A 24277-nucleotide genomic window follows, 5' to 3' on the forward strand; every position below is an offset into this window, starting at 1 on the left:
AAATAGCTTTTGTAGTCATAATCACTATAAAATTATTTTTTTTAAATGCTTATAATGAAAAAGTCTTTTAAATGCGTTGGTCAGCATGTGTGGGAACCAATCAAACTCAGTTTGAACAGCAGAAAGCTAAAAATATATAAATAATTCAATCAATAAATAAACACTGAATATTTACACTGGAATTCTGGAGTTGGTTTAAATGGAGAAATCTGTCTTTTAAACATTTCAGTTGATTATACCATTATTTAGTTTTGTTAAATACCAGTAAAACAATTAGAAATTAAATAAAATGTAACTTGAGTCTAAATAAAAATGCAAAAATAAATAAAATCAATCAATCAAACAAACAAAATTTAAACTGGATTTTTTTTTTTTGACTGGATTTAAATTCTATCTATTTTTAGATATTTATTATTTATTGTCTTGATAAATTCCAATAAAAATATTAGAAGTAAAATACAATAAAATGTAACTCCAGCCTAAATTAAAATAATAATAATAAATAAATAAAAACCAAAACTGTTTCTTTTAAATGGGTGTGATTTTTTTCATTGAAAATACTATTATTTACTGCTATTGTCTTGTTAAATATTAATAAAAAGATTAGAAGTAAAATAAAATCAACTGTAACTCAAACCTGAAATAAAATGCAAAAAAAAGCATAAAATTTAAAATTAAAAGAAAAGAAAGCAAGCAATTTTTAATTGAAAATACTATTATTTATTGTCTTGTTAAATATTAATAAAAAGATTAGAAGTAAAATAAAATCAACTGTAACTCAAACCTGAAATAAAATGCAAAAACAACTAAATTTAACATTTAAATGAAAGAAAGAAATACCTTTTTGTATTGTCTTGTTAATAAAAATAAAGAGACAGGAAGTGAAATAGACTGAAATCTGACTTGAATGTAAATCTATATAATCATGAATGAGTGTGTTAATGTGTGTGAACAGCAGAGAGTGATTGAGACACGTCCCTCAGTCGTCCGTTCTGCCTGATTCTGCTTATCAAACGCATCAGAATTTGAGTCGACTTGAGTCGAGCTTCATGTTCTCACATTCTGATGCGACACCCACTCGTTCATCACATGACTTCCTGCAGACTCACACACAGAAGTGCTAAAGAGAAGAACATTGTGTGTTTGTAAGGCCTCGACTCACGCACGCATGATGGAGAAAGAAGACCGGACACCAGACTTCCACAGACTGATCTCAGGTAAAGAAACACCTGTGTTTATGAGTTACTGAGACAGATTCCATCATCATCATTGATCAGCTGACATCTTATATGATACTGAATCATTTCTGCATGATGATTTAGACCTGACTTCCTGCTTTGTTTGTAGAAGAAATACATCACAACTCTTTGCACTTGCTCACTTTAACAGTCAGTCACCAGCAAAACTGCTTTTTAAAAACAAATACTTTGAATAGTGTCTTCATAAATACTTTTTGATCAGTTTTTGGTTTCTTATTGTGTCTGAGAGCATCTAGACTCTTCACAATGCTTTAAAAAATGTTCTTTATTGGCGTCCATGAAGAACCTTAAACATCCATGAAAACTCTTCAAGGATCTTTAGATCAGGGGCTTTCAAACTGAGGTGGAAATATTTGGAGAATGTGTAAAAAATGTATAAATAGTGCATGCATCATTTATAAGGAATTCTATTTTCTTACTATATTTTTTCTCCAAACACATTCGAAACCACATAAATCTCAGTAACTACTATTTATTTTTTACAGAAAAATATGCACAAAAAATCTATATAAAAAACTTTACTTGGCCTAATAATTCTACATGCACTGTAAAAAAAAAATATATATATACAAATAAATAAATAGGTAAATAATAATAAATAAATAATAAAATATAAGATTGAAATAAACAAAAAATATTAAAATAAATAGTTTAAACAAACAAATAAGTAAAAATTAAGAGTCAAATGTGTAAATAAATTTAAATGAGATTAAAGTAAATAAATAAAAAGTTAGAAATAAATACATCAATACAATACTATAACAGTACAGTACTATAATAAGAGAAAAAATATTAATAATGTAACTAAATGGAAACTATACAGTCAATATTTGCCAAAACATATATTTTTAACATATTTATAATATTATTTTTTCACGGTGTAAATTGTGTCTTTATGGAAGAAACAGTACAAATGTGTTTTAATTTTTTGGATAGGAGTTCCTCGGCTCGCATTAGGATGATCATATTTGGGTTCATGGCATCTTAAAAGATTGAAAACCCCTGCTTTAGATTTTTCAAATGTTTTTCAGACTAAGAAAAAGTGGTTCTTTTAAAAACACTGAAAGGTTCTTTGGGGAACCAAAAATGGTTCTTCTTTTGCAGAGATGCCCAAATCTTTTAATATGAAGCCCCAAAAATCAAGGTCTGTGGGCCAAAAGTAAATTAAATCCAGCTATATTATTTAATTATTTAATTATTTATTCAATTATTTTTTGCATTTATTTTTCAAATTTATTACATTTTTAAATGACTGAAAAAATACGGCTTTTTACACTTTGCTACAAAATGAATTTAAAATGGTAAAACAAAAATATTAATTAGAAATGAATATATGCTACAATGGCCCATTTTTCCTATTTTCTCCCTGCTCTTGTGGGCCAAATCAAAGGTCATCAAAGGTCAGCTTTGGGTCTGGTTTGAGCATCTCTGTTCTGATGCATCGCAGCAAAACCCCTTTATTTTTAACAGTGTTTGAATGAATGCTGATGTTTGTTCACGCAGCTGAGAGCTGGAGCTCGGATCTGTCCAGCGACTCGTGTGAATACTATCAGACAGAGATATTTGGCCTGTTGCCGAGTTCACAGGCTCATCGGCGGCTTCACGCAGAAACCATCGCAGATGATCAGGATCAGAGTCTGCTGGACAGAGTCTCCTGGAACCCCAGCGTCCCGCTCCGAGATCTGCCCGTCTGTCTGCAGGACAAGAGAAACATCCGGTGAGACGTCTTCAGAGAGCAGGAGTGCATCTTCATCTTCACACACACACACACACACACACACAAATCACTGACGAGAACAGAGACAGAAAAGAAAGTTGCAAAAGCCTAGATGCAGGATAACTTAAAATAAGTTATTAATAAGTTATTATAATATAAATAATATATATAATATAATAAGTTACTATAATATAAATAAGTTATTAATAATATTTTAAATGAAAACTGTGGGGAACTTTTTTGTATTAATTTAAAGTTTTTTGAGTGGGTTTTTTTTTGTTTTACTTTTAATTGAATATAACATAATTTATTGTCTTATAAAATAGACAATAAATTAAAGACTAAATTAAAATGCTGAAAAAATAAAAACAATTAAATCAATATATTTTATGTTTATATCATATAATTTCAAATAAATAAATAAATAATTAGAAGTAAAATAAAATGTAACTCAAGCCTAAAGTAGAATGCTTAAAAAAATAAAAATAAATAAAATCAAGCTATAAAATTGAATATTTGAGTTGGCTTAAATTGAGACAATTCTTTTTTTTTTCAATGAATATTCCATTATTTATTGTCTTGTTAAATACCAATAAAAAGATTAGAAGTAGAATAACAAAATGTAACTCAAACATAAATTAAAATGCTAAATAGACACAATCTGTGTTTGTATATGTTTGTATAAATATTTACTTCTAAAAATAAAATAAAATCTAACTTTACTCTAAATTAAAGTGCTTAATATTAAATGCTGAAAAATAAACAAAATTTAAGATGCAAACCGAAATTATATTTCTCATATTTACTCAATCATGGTTAGTTACTGTAATACTTCTGTTAATAAAAACAAGCAGCTTTGCCATAATTATAGCACAAATACAGGAAATATCTTGGTCAATACTGGGGAGATAAAAAAAAAGTTGCAATTACCTTTTTTTATATTTTTGCCTTTTTATTTTATAAAAAAAATTTGACCAGCAATTTGTGTCAATCAGAGACCGGCAGCACCTGCAGAGACGCAGCATTGGCTACTGGGACTCGTGGAGGCGGAGCCAGCTGAAAACAAGGCGGCGCTTAAAGGAACATGTGGGCGGGGCTGTATCAGGACTGTTGCCGTGGAGACACACGCTCCATAAAATCGAAGGTGACTGTGATGAGTGAGTTGTATGTAGGTGAGTAGATGACGATCAGAGCGGTTAATCGTATGCGGTCTGCTGCACAGGTCAGTTTGGGGTCGGGGTGAAGGCGTACTTCGTGTTCCTGCGTTACCTGCTGTGTCTGAACCTGCTGTACTGCGTCATTATCGCCGGATCGGTGCTGACGCCAACCCTGGTGTTCGCAGAGAACTCAGTTACTCACGGTGAGACGGCCGAAGATCCTAAACATGATGCACTGATACTCATCTGATCTCCAGTAAATACATGACTCCATTCTTTCAGGATCTCTGGGATTCCAGAACTTCTCATTCACAGACTTTTTTGTCGGATCAGTAAGTAATGGTGCACACTCACTAAGTCACTATGTTCATCTGAGATTTCAGTATTTAATAAACTAATTTAATATAATTGAAAACTCACTCGTTATGACCAGAGAGCAAAAAAAAAAAAAAAAAGACATGTGGCTTGTTATGCTGCATTTGATTTTGTCTTTATATTGATTTATATGGTAGCTTTTTTCTGACATGACAAAAATTTGAATCCCCCAATTCTGACATTTTTCATTGCAAAAAAAAAAAAAAGAATTGCAAGAGGTCAGAAACCAGAGAAAAATAGTCAAAATTGCAAGATAAAAAAGTGCAATTACTTTATTAACACATTTTTATTCCATGGCAGAAAATAAAATAAAAAATAAAAACAAAACTGAAAAAAATAATTGTGAAATTCAAGAAAAATGGTCAAAAACTTGAAAAAATAAAAACTTTTCTATTCCATGGCAGAGAGAGAGGGAAAACACTGCTAGATGTAAAAGTTATAAATCCAAGAAAAATGTAAAAAAAATTATTCCATGGCAGAAAATAAACAATTGCAACACGTAAGCTCAGAAATCCAGAAAAAGGTCAACATTGTGAGAGTAAAAGTCACAATAACTTATTTTTTTTATCCCATTTAATGTTTGTTTCTTTTAATGTTAGTAAAAAAAAATTATTCTATTCCTTGCCTTTTAACAACTGCCTGTTATTTTTGTTTGGACATGCACAGATATAAATGAATTTTCATAGGGATTTATTATAACCATATTATCGGCTTAATTGTTTATGACTTTCACATTTATATATTTACTTGATCCACACATATTCTTGAGCATGTAAACAAGATTCCTATCTTATCTTTCCCAAATGAATATTAGCTGTCACATTCTTCATGCTCTTTTCCTCTCTCTAAACCCCCTCTCTTGTGTTCTGGGTCTGTTCTGTGTGTTTTCAGGGTGTTCTTGAATCCTCTCCAGTGTTTCACAGTTTCTACACTCGTGGGTCTCTTGATTTAGATTGTCTAAACACTCCGATCCTCTTTCTCCTTGGCATGATCTCTGTCCTCTTCCTCAGCATCATCATGGTGGTCCACAGGTCAGATCATTTACCTATGAGCTATTAAATTAATTACGTTTTTGCAGCTTCCGAGGCCACCTGCAGTTGCATCTTCTGACCACTAAGTGGCGACACACTATCGAAAGCATAATGTCTAATGCTAAAAACATCATTTCAACTCATCTCAGTTTGCAAATGCTGTCCATAGAGTTCAAGAGCTATTGAACTGGGAACATTCATATACACACATCTATCTGTGGCATCATTTCTCTCCTGATTTAAAGTGAATTACTTCATTAAAACAAACCCCATAAAGGGACACGGTGATGGGAAAAACATGAGACAAGTGGAGAAAAAAATTCAATGCTTTTGTGTTTGCAAAAGTTTGGTGTTCCTCCGAGAAACTTTGCATTCACTCACAAAACTTTTGAGAATGCAAATCTTCTTGGTGAAAACAAAAGTTTTGCAAGTGAATGTACTCTTTCTCAGGAAATGCTTAAATGCTTTCACACAAAAGGTTTGCAAGTGAACGCCAAGTTTCTCTGGAAATGCAAATTTTCTTGGGGAATGCAAACATTTTAAACAAGCGAACAACATTTTTTGGTAAACGCAAAAGTTTTGCAAGTGAACAGAACGCAGAGTTTTTCGGGGAGACTCTTGTGGAATGCAAACGTTTCAAAACGAAAAGTTCCTCTGGGAATGTAAAAGTTTTGCAAATTAATGCAAAGTTTGTCTAGGGAATGCAAAAGTTTTGCCAGCGAATGCAACATTTCTCCAAAAAATGCAAAGGTTATTAAAAGTTTAACAAGCAAACGCAATTTTTCTCAGGGAACACAAAAATTTGCGAACAAATGCATAGTTCCTCAAAGCGCGCAGAAGTTTTATGAGAGAGTGTAGAGTTTCTTGGGATAAGCAAACGTTTTAACAAGCGGATGCAACATTTCTCAGAAAAAACTATTTTATAAGTTAACATAAAGTTTCTTAGGATATGCATAAGTATTGCAAGCAAATGCAAAGTTTCTTATAGAAATGCAAAGGTTTTACAAGCGAATGCAAAGTTCCTCAGGAAACGCAAACGTAAATGAACACAAAAGCATTGAAATATGATTTTTTTTCTTCTCGTCTCATATTTTTCTCATATTCAGGACAGTGGTCAGCTACAAACACTCGTGGATCACAGGAAATCGCTTCAGTTCCAACTTGAGTTACAAGGTTTTCTGTGGGTGGGATTTCTGCATCCAGAACCCTCAAGCAGCATCACTGAAACAAAACTTCATCCGAAACGAACTCAGGGTAAGATGCCATGTCAGTCATGACAGAGAGAGAGTTTATAGATGGGTTAGGATGCAGGAACATTATTCCCAATGGATGACCTCTGACCCCTGCTCCAGATGGACCTAGAAGAGCAGACGTTTCAGCAGAGAGTCCAGCAGCGATCGCTCAGACACTGGGTTGAGCTCATCTTCCTGCGGATCCTTCTGAACGTCCTGGTTCTGCTTCTTCTGGGCAGCTCATTTGTCCTGATATATTTTGCCATAAAGTCACAATTTAAGGTACCAGTATGAAGTGAAATAATTGAAGCAACACTATGCAACTTTTGTCCCTCTAGTGGTTGAAGCATAAAAGAACAAGTTACTTTGTTTTGAAATATGATATGTTTGTTTCATTTGTTTAATAGCTAATGTCCAGGCATCATTCTCTCTCTCTATCTACCTATTTTCATTATTTAGTGTAATAGTCATTGGACTGTGTGTCTGATGTTAGAGTATCTTCCTCCGATCACAATGACGGCAGTAAACTACATACTTCCACACGTGTTCAGTAAGATCTCAGAGTTTGAAGATTACTCGCTCACCATCCAGCTGAACCTCACACTAATCAGGTCAGACAGGACATGCACTTTGACCTCTGATGTGTAAAACTAATGGTGTTAAACTAATGCATGTATTAACTTCATGTGCAGGAGTATTTTTCTAAAGCTGGCATCTTTGGGCATCTATCTGTTCTTCTTTATTATTAAAGCTTCTACGAATCAAGAAACACACAAGGTTTGTTCAGAAGGGAAAAAGTTGTTTCTCCTAGAAAACTATATGCAAAGACATCAAGGTCTGTAATTAAAGGTCAGAGATCTTAACAGGAACTCAAAGATTTCTTATTAAATGATCTGAGCTGCTCCACGTTCATTATATAGCTCTATATAATCTAGTGTTCCCGATTTGTGACTGTTTTTCTTTCTCCTGATGTATTTGAGGAGAAACATGACAATGTTCATACTGAAATGAAACAAATAAGATCTTTTTTAATAGGTTAACCTGTTTGTATGTGTTTATATCAGTGCAGTGAGAATGCGTTTGGGAAGGAGATGTACAAACTCACCATCTTTAACCTCCTGGAGTGTTTCTTCAATGCGTTTTTTGTGGCCTACCCAAGAATGTGAGTTATTTATACTTTATTTAACCATTTAATACTTTATTGCCCACTTTAGACATAAAATACATACGTGCCCCTCTGAGGCTGCATATTTTAATAATTTAACACTACATTTGCATGTTCATGGTCGGATAATGCTAATATGACATGCAGCTCAACACAAAGTATTTTTTCAAGTTCTTTGTTTTTGAAACACGAAAGGTTTTCAAACAAACACAAAGTTCTCTTTCATAGGTTCACTCAACGCTGCATTAGCTAAGATGCTTTGGGATACACCCCTGTGTGTGCCGATTGTCTGAAGCCCTTATAGGATCACACTAATTCATTGGCTGATGGCACGGATGCCATCTTCGATGTTCTTACGTCGCCTCCTTATACTGGCCAACGCGCCATCTACTCCTCAGATTTCTCTGCCTTCACAAAGCAGCCATATTAGCCCTTCTGTTGCAATTTTTCTGGCCCGATTTCATTGTTTTCTTTTGAGAGGGAGTCATCCGTTTTTCCCCATCGCCCTCCGGAGGCCACTAAGGCTCTCCGCGAATCCACGACTTGGGGCTCGGATGTGGAGCTCGAGGCGATGGAGAGCGAGCAGACAGGCCTTGCCTTTTCTCTCCCTCTCTTGCCTGAGCATGTGCACGTGAATCTCGCCATCTTTGGCGCCTTCATGGAAGTCCCGCCCCCTCCTTCCAACTAAACCATGTAGGACCACTTCCGCCCTTATCGGGAAGTCCTACATTGCAGCTGGTCAGGCAGGCATGGCCCTTCACATTATGGCCATCCTCCAAGTCTACTAGGCGGATGTCCTCAAAGAGATGGATGAGGGTAGCAGCCTGACTCCAGAGGCAGTCAAAGAGCTCCGTAAAGCCACGGACTTGGCCCTGAGAGTCACTAAGCACACTGCTCGTGCTGTAGGACGCTCTATGGCAGGCTCGGTAGCTGCAGAGCGCCACCTATGGCTTAATCTCACAGAGATTCATGAGAGGGAGAAAGTTTTTCTCCTTGACGCCCCCATTTCTCAAACTGGAATATTTATTTAGGCAGTCAGCTCTGTAGTGGAGAAGTTTCGGCCCGCCAAGTCTCAGTCAGCTGCCCTCAGGCAGTTTATGCCCAGGAGGACGAGGGACCATTCTAACACCCCCTCCTCTTCCTTGTCTAGAGAGCGCTCCTTGCCCAGGAAGGAGATCTCCAGTAGGAGCAGCGCCCCGGCTCATCCCCCTCCGACCACGGTCAGGGGTGCCTGCGGCCAACCATTGCCCCACCGGCGACCTCGCAGGCAGATTGATCTGAAGCGGCCCAACAGGCCTGCCTCTTCACCTCCATCGAGTCGCTCCTGACTCTCGAGTCAGGTTGAAGAGAGTTTTCCCAGAAATCTCACGAGGCAGGGCCAGACCGTTCAAACGTTTCTGCCTGCCTCTAACACACTCTGCTCACTCAAATCTGTCACATCAGGTGTCGGTGTGCAGCAAACGGCCATCTTCAATCTCTTCCAGTGTGGCAGTCAGGAGACACAGCAGGCTTTCTCTCCCTACTACCTGTTCCTTCATCACCCGCGGCTCACGTGATAGGAGACATATTCGGTTCTCTCCCACAGCCTACAGGCCCCGTACCGGCCACTTTTCTGTCCGGTACATCAGTTCCTGTGGACTCCCTCATCCTGAATGAGGACGCCAAAGGCTTTCCTTCTTGGTGGACAACTTCGCCCCCTCCAGACTTTCTCGATACCCCAACACAGGTATGTCTTCAAGACTACAACACTCTGCTTCCTCTATTGCATTTCTTTCACGAATGGGAGCATCTACAAGGGGTATCGCCTTGGGTTCTTCGCACAGTTCGGTCCGGCTACACACTTCAGTTTTGCCGCAATCCACCCCCCCTCCCCCCGCTTCGACAGGGTTCACCTGACAGTAGTAAGCAGCGCCTCAAAGGCTTCTGTGCTACAGCAGGAACTGTCCTCCCTCCTCCTCAAGGGGGCAATAGAGGAAGTCCCTCAATCGGACTTGGAACAAGGTTTTTTCAGTCGCTATTTTCTTGTGCCAAAGAGGGACGACGGACTACGACCTATTCTAGACCTGCATCGTCTGAACCAATACAAGGTTCTTCCCTTTGGCCTGGCTTTGGCACCGAGGATGTTCACAAAGTGCATGGATGCTGCTCTGGCCCCTTTGAGGCTCCAGGGCATTCGTGTACTCAACTACCTGGGCTATTGGCTCATTCTGGCCCACTCCAGGGAGTCAGTGAGCCGTCAAAGGGATGTCGTTCTCCGCCACATGCGTGCCCTTGGCCTCAGAATGAACACCAACAAACTGTGTTTTTGGGAGTCCTGCTCGGATTTCCAGCCTCAATACATGTTTGACCCGCTTCAAGCTAGACCATAATGTCTCCGTGAGCACTTGTCGCAGGCCCTTAGGCCTCATGGCCGCAGCCTCCCCTGTGCTGCCCCTGGGGTTGCTCCACATGAGGCCGTTCCTTTGGTGGATGAAACTTTCAGGGGTCCGCTCCACAGGACCAGCCACTCGCCTAGTAAGGGTGTCGAGCAGTTGCTTTCGCACCCTTTTAATATGGCGGGACCCCCTTTTTCTCCAGGGTGGAGTCAGAATGGGGGCAATTCACCATCGGCAAATGGTCACGATGAACGCATCCCTGACAGGCTGGGGAGTGGTCTTCGAGGGCAGGCCGGCGTGCGAAGTTTGGACAGGATAGTTCCTCTCCTGGCACATAAACTGCCTGGAGCTGAGAGCTGTCTTCCTGGCACTGATTCTCTCTCTCAGGGGGTGTCATGTGATTGTCAGGACGGACAACATGGCGGTAGTATCCCATATAAATCGCCAAGGGGGTTCACGGTCACGCACCCTAAACAGGCATGCACACCATCTCCTCCTTTGGGCTCAGGACAAGTTCCTCTCCTGGGAGTCTTGAACCTCGCAGCCGACTTTCTATCGAGACAGAAGCTCAGGTCGGGGGAGTGGATGTTGAACCGTCAAACGGTAGCCCTGATTTGGGATTTGTTCAGCAAAGCGGAAGTGGAGCTCTTTGCGTCACGGAAGTCGTCCCAATGCCCGCTTTGGTTCTCCCTGATTTCCCTGGCACCTCTGGGCATAGATGCGTTCACTCACCCTTGGCCGGACATGAGGCTGTATGCATTTCCACCCATCAAGCTGATTCCGGCAGTTCTGTGCTGGGTGAACGAGAGCAATGTCCGTCTCCTACTCATAGCCCCGTTCTGGCCATCCCAGACGTGGTTCTCGGAGCTGATTCCTCTTCTGTATCGGCCCCCTTGGGAGATTCCGATCAGGCAGGACCTGCTCTCTCAGCTTCAGGGCAAGATCTGCCACCCTCAACCCGAGATCTGGAAGCTGTGGGTATGGCCCATCCAGGGCCACAGGTTTTGATTTCTGGTCTTCCTGCTGAGGTTCAGGAGACTGCTATCACCTTAAGTTTATGTTGCGGCCATCGCTGCTCTGAGAGAGCTGGATGACGTTCTCCTGGGGAGACATCGGATGGTCTCTGCGTTTATGCATGGTGTTCGCCGTCTGAGACCAGTACGCCCCATTGGAGTTCCTTCTTGGGACTTCTCTGTCGTCCTTGAGGGTCTAATTAAATTATATTTGATGATTAGACTCAACTTTATTGTCACTGTGCAGAGTACAAGTACAGAGCCTATGAAATGCAGTTAGCATCCAACCAGAAGTGCAAATAACAAAGTATATAAATAAATATAAAAAATGTGTGTATATACATTAAGTTTTATGACATATAGTGCAAGTTATGAGGTAGAGGGGGAGAGACTAGCTCAGTGCAAATGACTGTACATACAACTTAGGTTGCAAGGAAGTATAAACAGAAGGTGCATTATACAGTGAGGTATGTAAATAGCATATGTTTATATATGGCCAATGACCTTAACGGCATCCGGAGGTAGAAATGTGCAAGGGAATGTGCAAAATATCATAGAAATGTGCAAAATAACAGAGGGAATAATAAGAACATTGTGAGTGAGGAGTGCAGACAGGTTACTGAACAGTGCAGTATTTTTTTTTTTAACCATTAGGTCTCTCTGTCAGCGAGATGTGTATGGACTTCGCCCCGGGTCTGGTTAAGGTGACCTTATGGCCTAGGCCTGGCTATGTTCCCAAGATTTTATCCGCATCATTTCGCTCTCAGGTGGTCACACTTCACTCTTTCCATCCTCCTCCCTTTGCTTCAGGCTTATGAGGTGCGTGGTCTTTCTTCACCTCTCAGCATTCGGGCACATTCTACTAGGAGCGTGGCTTCCTCTCAAGCTCTTTTTAGAGGGGTCCCCCTAGAGGATATTTGTGTAGCAGCAGGATGGTCCTCTACACACATTTTTATCAGGTTCTATAACTTGGATCTTGACACGGCTCCGGGTTCCCATATTTTATCTGCTTGAACCAGCCGTGTATGCTGTCTGGTTCGTAAACGGGCCAGACAGGGCAGCCTTTTTAGCTTTGTGTGTTTGGTATATAATCCCCAAAGCGTCTTAGCTTACGCAGAGTTGAGTGAACCTATGAAAGAGACCGTCTCGGGTTACTCGCGTAACCCTTGTTCTCTGAATAGGGAACGAGACGCTGCGTCTGCTGCCAAGCTCCTCACGCTGCCGACAGGGGCCTTTTCGGCAGAGAAATCTGAGGAGCAGATGGCGCGTTCGCCAGTATAAGGAGGCGACGTTAGAACGTAGAAGACGGCATCCGCGCCATCAGCCAATGAATTGGCGTGATTCTATAAGGACTTCAGACAATCGGCACGCCCGGGGGCATTCCCAAAGCATCTTAGCTTATGCAGCGTCTCGTTCCCTATTCAGAGAACAAGGGTTACGCAAGTAACCCAAGACATTTTACAGTTGCGCACAAATGTTGTGTGCGAGAATGCAATTTTGTTAGAGAACACAAATTTTTGCAAACAAACGCAACGTTTCTCTGTAGAATTCAAAGTCTCTTGTCAGTGAATACAAATTTCTGAAGGAGCACAAAAGTTTTGCAAATGAGTGCATAGTTTCTTGTGGAACACAAAAGTTTTGCGAGCAAATGCAAAGTCTCTAGAAGATCGCGAAAGTTTTCAGAGCTAACACAAAATTTCTCGGGGAACTAAAAAGTTTTGCAAATAAAAAAAAAAAGTTTGTTGAGGAGAGCAAAGATTTTGCGAGAGAACTTAACATTTATAGGAGAAGACAATGGTTTTGCGAGCAAACTCAAAGTTTCTTGGTGGAACATAACTTTTATCTTATGAGCTCACTGGAAAATGCTAAAGTTTTGCAAGCAAATGCAAAAGCTTTGAAATATAATTGTCCTAGGATCTCATTAATTTTCATTGACATGTACACTGATGATCATTGTAAATCCCTTTTATGTATTTGCATTTTACATTTTTTATATTTTAATTATCTGCTTTTCATCAACTCACGTACCCCAGGTTAGGAGACTATGCTTTAGCTAATGATCGCATCTCATTGTAGGTTATTGGTGGAGAAGTTTCCATCCTCAAAACTGGGGCAGTTATTAGGCAAGAAGCAGTTTGAGATCTCCTTCAATGTTCTGGATCTGGTCAACAGTCAGACAGTCACGTGGGTCGGCGTGTTTTACTGTCCACTACTGCCAGCCATCAACACCATCAGGCTGCTGTTGCTCTTCTACGTCAAGAAGGTTTGATGTTTGATTCACTGTTTTTTAACAGATAAGTCAAATCAAACAAAACTAACCTAAATGTTTTAGTGTATTATTTTAGAAAAAGCTATATACATTTAGTCATTTAGCAGACGCTTTTATACAAAGGAACTTACAAATGAGGACAATGGAAGCAATCAAAATCAACAAAATAGCAATATATATGTATTATGACAAGACTCAGGTAGCTTAACGCAGTACATGTAGCAAGGTCTTTTTTAATTATATAATAAAGAAAAAGAAAACAGATAGATAGAATACAAAAAGAATAGAGAAGCTAGTGTTATTTTTTTAAGAAAACAAGCAGTGAGTAAATGAATAGAGTACAAGAGTACTTTTTTTTTAAAGAATAGAATTAGAATAGAGAGTGCTAGAGTTAGAGGGTCAAATAAAGTTGGAAGAGATGTGTTTTTAGTAGTGCTGTCAAATGATTAATCGCGATTAATCGCATCCAAAATAAAGTTATTGTTTATATTATATATGTGTGTATACTGTGTATATTTATTATGTATATATAAATACACACACATACAGTATATATTTTGAAAATATTTAAATGTTTATGCATTTAGATATTCATATTCTTATATTTTATATTATATATAAATATATTTAATATATAAACATAACATATTTTTCTTAAATGTATACATGCATATGTTTATAATAAATAAACACAGTATACACACATATATTATGTAAACAAAAACTTTTATTTTGGATGCGATTAATCATTTGACAGCACTAGTTTTAGCCATTTCTTGAAGATGGTTAAGGACTCAGCTAATGGGATTGAGTTGAGCAGGTCATTCCACCAGGAGGGAACATTTAATGTAAAAGTCTGTGAAAGTGATTATAATGTAATAATATAATTTCTCTGTCTGTCAGTTCACAGTGGTGCGGTGTTGTGTTCCGGCTCAGAGAATGTTTCGGACCGCCAGTTCATCTGTCCTCTTCCATTTCATGCTGTTGTTAGGTCTCTTCATGGCTGTGGTCACATTAGTTGCCAATATCAACAGGTACTAATGCTGATAAATATCTATAATTTAGTACCAGTGTTTTTTCATGCACTGGTCAATTTAGAGATTTTGAGCTATTTTGCTTTCATAACTTTTCTTATTTCAGACTAGTGGAAAGAAAACATATAAAATACACATTTAAGTGTACTTAATCTATTTGCGTCTGTAGATTTAAATTCCAATGCATATCTCTAAAAGTTTTCTCCTGCACTTCAGCACCACTTACATAAACCAAACTTTACAGTTTTTTTCTTATCTATATTCTGAAGGTTTTTACTGAGGGGTTTGTTTATATATCATTCCCACAGATTTATACAACATTTAATTCTTCACAAAATGGTGAATGAATTTTTTTTTGGCTGTTGACAGGTTTTTTTTTTAAATTATGGAGTGATACAGTGGTGTGAAAAAGTGTTGGCCCCCTTCCTGATTTCTTCATTTTATTGCATGTTTGTCACACTTTAATGTTTCAGATCATCAAACAAATAGATAACACAAGTAAACACAACATAGTTTTTAAAGGAAGGTTTTTTTTTATGTAGGGAAAACAAAATCCAAACCCACATGGCCCTGTGTGAAAAAGTGTTTGCCCCCCCCCCCCCCCCCCCCCACACATAACTGTGGTTTATCACACCTGAGTTCAGTTTCTCTAGCCACACCCTGATCACAATCAAGAAATCACTTAAATAGGACCTGCCTGACAAAGTGAAGTAGACCAAAAGATCCTCAAGAGCTACACATCATGTTGAGATCCAAAGAAATTCAGGAACAAATGAGAAAGAAAATAATTGAGATCTATCAGTCTGGAAAAGGTTATAAAGCCATTTCTAAAGCTTTGGGACTTCAGTGAACCACAGTGAGAGTCATTATCCACAAATGGCGAAAACATGGAACAGTGGTGAACCTTCCGAGGAGTGGCCGGCCGACCAAAATTACTCCAAGAGCGCAGCGACGACTCATCCAAGAGGTCACAAAAGACCCCACAACAACAGTAAAATATGGTGGTGGTAGTGTGATGGTCTGAGGCTGTTTTGCTGCTTCAGGACCTGGAAGACTCTGTGAAAAATGGAACCATGAATTCAGTTCTGAAGGAAAAAATCCTGAAGGACAATGTCCGGCCATCTGTTCGTGACCTCAAGCTGAAGCGAACTTGGGTTCTGCAGCAGGACAATGATCCAAAACACACCAGCAAATCCACCTCTGAATGACTGAAGACTTTGGAGTGGCCTAGTCAAAGTCCTGACCTGAATCCTATTGAGATGCTGTGGCATGACCTTAAAAAGGCGGTTCATGTTCGAAAACCCTCCAATGTAGCTGAATTACAACAATCCTGCCAAGATGAGTGGACCATTCCTCCACAGCGCTGTAACAGACTCATTGCAAGTTATCACAAACGCTTGATTGCAGTTGTTGCTGCTAAGGGTGGCCCAACCAGTTATTAGGTTTAGGGGGCAAGCACTTTTTCACACAGGGTCATGTGGGTTTGGATTTTGTTTTCCCTTCATAATAAAAAACCTAATTCAAAAACTGCATGTTGTGCTTACTTGTGTTATCTTTGATTAATATTTAAATTAATTTGATGATCTGAAACATTAAAGTGTGACAAACATGCAAAAAAATAAAAAATCAGGAAGGGGGCAAACACTTTTTCACACCACTGTATTTTGCTTCCATAACTTGTCTTCTTACAGATTAGTGGGAAAGAAATATCCAAAATACACATTTAACTGTTTAATTTATTACACTTTATCTATTTGCATCTGATTTCAGTTACAACACATATCTAAGTCGCTTAAAGTTGTTTTCTCAAAATAAGTTTTTTCTCCACTTCAGCAGCACTTACATACACCAAACTTTACAGTTTTATTCATATCTATATTCTGAAGGTTTTTACTGAGGGGTTTGTTCATATATCATTCACCTGAATTTTTATTCCTAAAAACGTGATTTAAATGTATTTTTTCAGTTTTTTACAGTATTTTTTTATTTATGCGGTGATAAAAAGAGAAATTCAAAATCCCTTCTGTAAAAACCTTTAACTCTAATATGTCAACAAAATCAAACAAGAATTTTGAACCAAGCTTTATCCAGTGTTCAGAATTATTTTCTGAAAATGTATGCCGATTAATGCATATTAAATTAGACAATGCCATAAGTCTTGAAAACTTGTAATACAAAACATGTGTCTTAATGTCATTGTCATTAATCTACTGGGAAAAACTATTAGCTAAGATTTTACCCTATTCACCTGTGCTGCCTTAATAAAAGAAAATGAGGCAATAAACATCTATTCTCCAAATATTTAGTCAGCAGTTTAGTCGGCCTTATACTAGCCTGATGTTTCTCACACATTCATAAATCCTATCACATTCTCCTCTGAGGGTTGAGCAGGGTGGCTGTGGCCCGTTTGAAGGCAACAGGACCGTGTTTAATGTGACCAGGGTGTGCATAAAGACGCTTCCCGATCCGGTCCAGACCACCATAAGCTACATCTCATCTGAGGCCTTCGCCTTCGCTCTCATACTGGCTGAAGTGTAAGTGTGTGTTAATGTACCTCTAATGCCGAATCCTAACCAGGTGTGTTGGAATCAGGGTTATTATTGTGAATGAAAAATAAAACCATAAAAAACACTCAAACAATAACTGAAAAAAAAATACTTATACTATATATATATATATATATATATATATAAGTATTTAAATATATATATATATATATATATTATGTAAGTATTTTATAAGTATTTATACATATATATATACACAAACATTTCTCTTTTATTGTTTAGTTTATGTTGAAGTTCTAAAATAACTAAACTGTAACAAAATATGTTGTTTCAACTTAAAAATTAAGTGTTGTGCTGCATTAAAATTTTAGGCTCAATTATCCAAGTTGTCACTTAGTACAGCTTAATATTTCAAGTTGACTAAATTTAAAATTTTAAGTCAGCACAACACTTACTTTAAGTGGATTTTTTTTTAAACTAAAATATAAAATTTTGTAAAATTACTAAAATTTTACTAAATTGTAAAATTAAACTAAAACAAAAGCTATATAGACAAATAAAAAACTAATAAAATTAGACAAACAAACAACAAAATGACTAAAATTAGAAAAAAAAGAAAATATAAAAATACAATCTAATGCAAAATATTTGAATTTGAATATTTTATTGTCATTGCACGATTTGCACAACGAGATTCAATTGCAAATCCTTAACCACAGCAATGATACTAAAATAATACTGGATGAAGTTGATGCTGTTTTTTTGTAAGTAATATTTTGTAAATGTACTGATGTTCATTTATGAGCCGCTCATCTGTTTCAGTGTCATACTGACGTCGTACGTGTCTCGCGGACGAGCGAATCGTAAAGCCATCGAGAGACTGAAGGACATGTTGGTGATGGTGAGTGTGACGTGAACAGAACTGAGCACAAGTCAAAGACGTACAGTTTCATTAATTGCTTTCCTTTAGCAGATTAATTTATGCAAAGTGGCATACGAATAAAGAAAAATCAGAACACAATGTTCAGTGTTTGCCAACATGATGCTCATGCAAGTAATGCAATTTCAGATCACGCTTGCAACATTTCTTGTCCTATTTCTACGACTGAACTATAGATAAAAATGTTATAAACCCCAAAACTCCAGATATTAATAATGTCTATCCTTCTGTGACATTCAGACTGTATTTTCGTCTGTATTTTCTCTACAGTGCAGCTCTGATAAACGCTTCCTGGTGAAGCAACACTCGACGATCATGAGACGACAGCAGAGAACACGCTAACATCCCGTGATAAAAATACAATAAAACTGAAACAAATGGTAACTTAAAAGCTTCCTCTTTGTTTAAGAGTTAAAAATGGTCGATGTGTTTATAAGTGTCATGAAAAACTAAATTACACCAGCTTTTGGCTGTAATAGAAATGGACATCAGGGGGAAAATTAAATAAATTCACCAAATGTATGATATGAGTCTTTTAAAGTTGAGGAAGAGGCAAGATTTGCAATGATTTAATCTCATTCAAAGCTTTATTCTCTGTACTCATTACCTCTGACCTCTGGGTTTATTATGTCAGGTCAAAGTTCACCTACATATCAGTTTAATGTGCCTGTTTACACCAGTAATAACTATATTTGCATCCACACCAATGCACAATAATGTTTTGTTTATGATAGGCGTGCTGCAGTTTTGTTGTCTGTCACTTTAAATGCTTTTAAAGATGGATTTTGATTGGCTGTCAATGTTTATTTGTTCATCCGATGGAAAATAATTGCTTTGAAAGTGATTCTAACATGGTTCCTCTGCAGTTGTCATTATACAGTAGTTGTGTTGTGGAAATATTACAGTATTCACTGTCCTCGGTGTGAACGGGCCTTAAATATCAACATACTATATCAGTACTGTAAAATATGTTTGTGTTCTGTGATGTTTATGGAAACATTATTTTTGCAATTCGTGTGGTACTTTTAGTGTTTTTAAGTTTAAAAGCTCTTGGTCAGTATTATTCACACATAATATAATAATTTTGTTATGCTTTAGTGCCTTAAGTGTGTGCATTTCAGTTCATTTGTTAATGTATTCTCACAATAAAGTCTTATATTAGTATCATTGATGTACTATTTTAGTTTTTGTTAATATTTTGATTTATATTTTGTTTTATATTTTCAATTTTAGTTAAAGTTTCAGTAATTTTGTTGTTTGTTTTGTCAGTTTAATAATAATAAAGATTTTTTCAAATATGTCTAGTTGTAGTTTTTGTTATTTTACTACTTCAAGTTGAGCTAAATGAAAATGAGAAATGTTAATGGCTGAAATAAAATCATTTTACAATTAAAAAAATATATATATTTCAGTATTTTCAACAGGGTTCCCACTCTTCTTGAAAGTTGAATTTCAGACGTATGGATTCAAGGCCTGGAAAGTACTTGAAAACAAACATAGGTCCTTGAGAGTGTTGATGTGCAGCCTAGAGTTTTCTTGAGCCGCTCCCGCAAACATTCTAATATTGTATATCATTTTTGCGATATTAATAAGTGAAATCACATCTGAATGAGCGCTCGCAGTTCACTTTCACTTTCGTTTACACGATCACACACACTCTGTGTAAAGTGAGCACATCTTTACAGTGCGTGAATAATTATTAGACACGTTGATATTCTGATTATATTTATTTCCAAGAACATTTTATCAATTCCAAACCACATCAATCTTAATAACTACTATTAATTTAGTAATTAATCATTTAGAAGTGATATATAATTGTCCATGAAGGCTGGAAGTGAAAAACTGCTTATATTCATGTGTGCAGAATTATTAGACACATTTTCTTTTACAGATAAAATGAGCCAAAAAAAGAGATTTAACTGAAAAGTCAAAAATTATTAAATCCCCAATGAGAAATATTCAAAACTAATGCAATACAGAAAAAGTTAAGACATGACCATTGGTCAGCGAAATGCTCATTGGTTACAGCGGGGTTAGACAAAAACAGGTGGAGAAGATCAGACACACGGTAACTGCAAAATAATTAAGAATTAATGTGAAGAATTAGGTGTAAACCATCAAACATTTAGTCTCCAGCGCCACCATTTTCCAGAACTGCAACCTTCCTGGAGTCTCCAGAATTATAAGATATCAGGTTCTCAGAGACTTTGCTTGCATAAAAAATCCTAAAAAATGACCCTCACTTAATGAGAATAACATGCTGAAGTGTTGTTAAATACATAAAGACAATTTTTATAGGCTTTATAGACGGATAAGTTGAGAGCAGTGTTAATTTTGACAGCAAATGTTTTAGTTTTAGTCATAGTCTTTTGACTAAAATGCCATATTTTAGTCATATTTTACTCATCTGAGTTGTTTTTAGTTTTAGTCTCATTTTAGTTGACTAAATATAAGATTTTTAGTCGACTAAATCTACAGTAAATTTAATGGGTTTAGTTACAATCTGTAACTAAACCCATTAAAATCTAATGGGTTTAGTTACAGTGCATTTATTAAGCATTTCTCTAAAATTTCCAAACTCATTATATAGGTTTGATATTGTTTTTTTTATCATGATAGACTGCAATTTAACTGCGGTGACACACAACATGCCTTTGATAAAATTAAATAAAACCACTTCTCATAAAGAACAAGAATATGGTCTTCTTTTTAATGAAATACCAATGGTTATATAGGCTAAATGCATTCTTTATAACAACTTGTTTGTCATTCTTTCAAGCAGACATATTTATTTCTATAAATAAATTTAGATGAATCTTTAGGGCTACTAAAGTTTTTCAGTCAAGAGCAGTGAGGGATTGTATGTCTTTTGTTTGATTAATATGAATGGCAAACAGGACAAATATTGGACAGCTTCCCCTTTAAGACCAGATCCAATATACTGTTACATATGTTATCTTTTTCAGCTGTTCTCTCTCTCTTAACACCTAAATCACTGTGTTTATGAGGATACTTGCAAAGATGGGGATTCTGACGCATATAAGTGTGTTTATGTATGTATGTTTCAACAGCTTAAAATCGGTTGTTTTAAAACTGCAGTGCTTAAAAACACGTGTTTTTAGACGAATGAGAAAGTTTTGAGTTCTGAAACTTACAGGATGTTTTTAAAGCACAATGACCTCTAATATGTGAAAAGATCAAGGGAATTTTTGGTTTGTCAGTTCATGACTCCTTTAAAGATGAAGCTGGTGCTGTTTTATTTTACATGATCTCATGTGACCACAAGTACTGGTCAGAGATGGTGTTGTTTTAGTATTATTTATATACCAGCATTTCCCGTTTTCAGTTAGTTGCCAAAGCAACATTTCAAATTTTTAGCTTATTTGTTTTTTAGTAATTTTATTATGTGCTTTTGTTAGTTTTACCTATTTATTTACTTTTTAATATTACTAGATTAGGTGTAATTTATTTTATGTATTTTTATTGCTTTAACCTAAACTTACTTGGTTACCAAGGAGAATAATTTTAGATTAGTTTTCATCCAATATTTAGATTTTATTTTTCATATTTGATTTTATTTCAGATTTATTTCAATTCAATGTTTTTTAAAAGATAAGTTTGAGTTAAAGGGTTAGTTCTCCCAAAAATAAAAATTAGCCCAAGTTTTACTCACCCTCAAAGCATCCTAGATGTATATGACTTTCTTCTTTCAGACGAATTCAGTCGGAGTTATATTAAAGATGATCTTTGCTCTTAGAATGCGTTAGAATGACAGTAGTTGGGTGTTTTTGTTCAACAGTCCAAGAGTAGTCAAATAAAGCACGCGTATCCATAATAAAACACGCCGCACACGGCTCCAGGGGTGAATAAAGGCCTCCTGTAGCGAATCAATGCATTTTTGTAAGGAAAATATCCATATTTAAAATGTTATAAATACTTTTACGTTATAAATGTTATAAATACGCACGCTTTATTTGACTGTTTTGGACTGAACAAAAACACCCACTTACTGCTCCGATTGGATTCCTCTGAAAGAAAAAAGTAATACACCCACCTAGGATGCCTTGAGGGTGAGTAAAACTTGGACTAATTTTCATTTTTGGGTGAACTAACCCTTTAAAGATAATAACCCTGGCCGTGTGCCATCATGTTTAACCGGCTGATATTGTATAATAGTTCTGTCGATGTCATTTCCTGTTGTAGGAGCCCGTTTGAGCTCAGATCCTGATCCAGCGATCGTCTATGAAGGACAGAAGCTTGAATAACTCAAAAATCAGCATTGTTTACGTTTAGTAGAAAGCATGCTGAATATGAACAACACTGATTACTACTCTCCGAAAATGGCTGAAGACGGTAACTCAGGGAGAACTGTTGAATAAATTATGTTATTATTGTTTTCTTTGCACACGAAAAGTATTCTTGTAGCTTCGTTAAATGTCTTGATATACAACAACAGTGTATGACAGGCATCAAAGAACAAACACACGTTCAGGCTGCATTGGTGCAACAACACATGATGAATATTGATTATATTAGTGCAGTACATTGGTCATTTATGTAGAAGTTCTCTATAGCCGTCTGTATTGAGTTGTCATTTGCACTGGCTTCTGCCCTATCTGTCCTCCACACATGGACTGTTTAGGGTGGGTCTCATCAGTTCTGTCCTTCACTGTGTCTAACCTGCTTTCACTGCTCCATTAATAATAAAGTTCTTTCTCTGGTGCTTGCATCTGGATATTGTGCCCATCTTCTTCAGCAAGGATGGAATCGATGCATCTCTCACTCATTCTCATAGGTCATAGAGACGCTGCACAGCACAGCAGCGTCTCTACTTCCTCCGCAAACTCAGAAGAGCCAGAGCCCCGGCCCCCATCATGTGCACCTTCTACAGAGGCACCATCGAGAGCATCCTGACTAGCTGCATCACTGTGTGGTATGGCGCTTGCAACGCATCCTGCCGCAAGTCACTTCAGCGCATAGTGAGAGCAGCTGAGAAGATCGTTGGTGTCTCTCTCCCCTCCCTCCAGGACATTTACAGCACCCGTCTCACCGGCAAAGCCCTCCGCATTGCAGGCGATCCCACCCACCCGACACACAGCTTCTTCAGTCTGCTGCCATCAGGGAGGAGACTGCGGAGTCTCCAGGCGAGGACCAGCAGACTGAAGGACAGCTTCATACATCAGGCTGTCAGGAAGCTGAACTCCCTCCCGTCCTTGCCCCCCCTCCCCTCTTTCACCCCCATTTATCACAGCAACACACTAGGAACTCTGACTCTGTGACACCCCCCCCCACCGACCAACAAACTGTGACCGGCACCTGTCACTTGTGCAGCATTGGCTGATCACTACCCATCCAACATTGACTGCAAATTACCTCTTCGGATAGTCTGACAAAAACTATCCGAACAGTCACTTCGACTTGTCACTTTAACAGACTGATAAGCTCTTCTTGCACTACACTCATAACAAAACAAAACATCTGCACAGTTTTGTTTTTGTTTTTGTACATTCAACTGGTTTGCACTCCATCTATTCTGCCATGTGCCTTATGCACTTTATCTATCTCTCTTGTTTTTATTTTCTACAATGTCCTCAGACTGATAAGCTCTTTTGCACTACAAATATATCTACACAGTGTTGTTTATTTAACTGGTTTTGCACTCTATCTGCCAGGCGCCTTATGCCACTTTATCGATCTAATTCTTATTTTTTTCTACAATATCCTCATTTGTATAATTGTATAGTTGTATGTACATATGTTTAAACTGTATTTATCTGTATCTGAACGTGTTTAATGTTAACTGTATGCACCAAGGGTCTGAGAGTAATGCAATTTCAATTCTCTGTATGTATGTACTGTACATGTGGAAGAATTGACAATAAAGCTGACTTGAACTTGAACTTGAACTAGGTCGAGGAAACTTTAGCATTTTTGACGGATGTTTTCATGTGTTTTCTGTTGAAGTCTGTTTTCATATGCATATTATTTTCCACCAGGTATTTCAGTTTTGCATCCAAGGATGGGTAAGTGTCTTTCTTGCCATGTTTATCTGGGGCTTTATAGATATTATAGGTAAATAAATACTGATTATATGTTTAATACCCTCAAAAAGTGCCAAGGTCATGGGTTTCAATTCCCAGGGAATGCATGAACTGATAAAAATCTATATGTTGGATGCAATGCATGTCGTTTTGGGTAAA

General features: G+C 37.3%; 1 protein-coding gene across 1 annotated transcript; it reads left to right on the forward strand.

Moving 5' to 3' along the window:
- The first annotated feature begins 1080 nt into the window (after positions 1-1080).
- On the forward strand, positions 1081-19238 carry tmc8 (transmembrane channel-like 8). Its single transcript, XM_079396689.1, has 16 exons — positions 1081-1217; positions 2763-2976; positions 3972-4120; positions 4199-4336; positions 4416-4465; positions 5400-5539; positions 6646-6793; positions 6892-7053; positions 7231-7382; positions 7464-7548; positions 7836-7933; positions 13401-13587; positions 14497-14627; positions 17009-17161; positions 17957-18035; positions 18345-19238. The coding sequence occupies exons 1-16, from the start codon at positions 1169-1171 to the stop codon at positions 18414-18416; spliced, it is 2007 nt and encodes a 668-aa protein (XP_079252815.1). The 5' UTR covers positions 1081-1168; the 3' UTR covers positions 18417-19238.
- The last annotated feature ends 5039 nt before the right edge of the window (positions 19239-24277 follow it).

The sequence above is a fragment of the Barbus barbus genome (genome assembly GCF_936440315.1).
Source record: "Barbus barbus genome assembly, chromosome: 37".
Lineage (NCBI taxonomy): Eukaryota > Metazoa > Chordata > Actinopteri > Cypriniformes > Cyprinidae > Barbus > Barbus barbus.

What these genes read in the sequence shown, in the direction of transcription:
- tmc8 (XM_079396689.1), top strand. Translation starts at nt 1,169, where the DNA reads ATGATGGAGAAAGAAGACCGGACACCAGACTTCCACAGACTGATCTCA. An exon ending in ATCATCATGGTGGTCCACAG is followed by an intron (nt 5,540 to 6,645) that starts GTCAGATCATTT and finishes TCTCATATTCAG; the next exon opens with GACAGTGGTCAGCTACAAAC. An exon ending in TGCTCTTCTACGTCAAGAAG is followed by an intron (nt 13,588 to 14,496) that starts GTTTGATGTTTG and finishes TCTGTCTGTCAG; the next exon opens with TTCACAGTGGTGCGGTGTTG.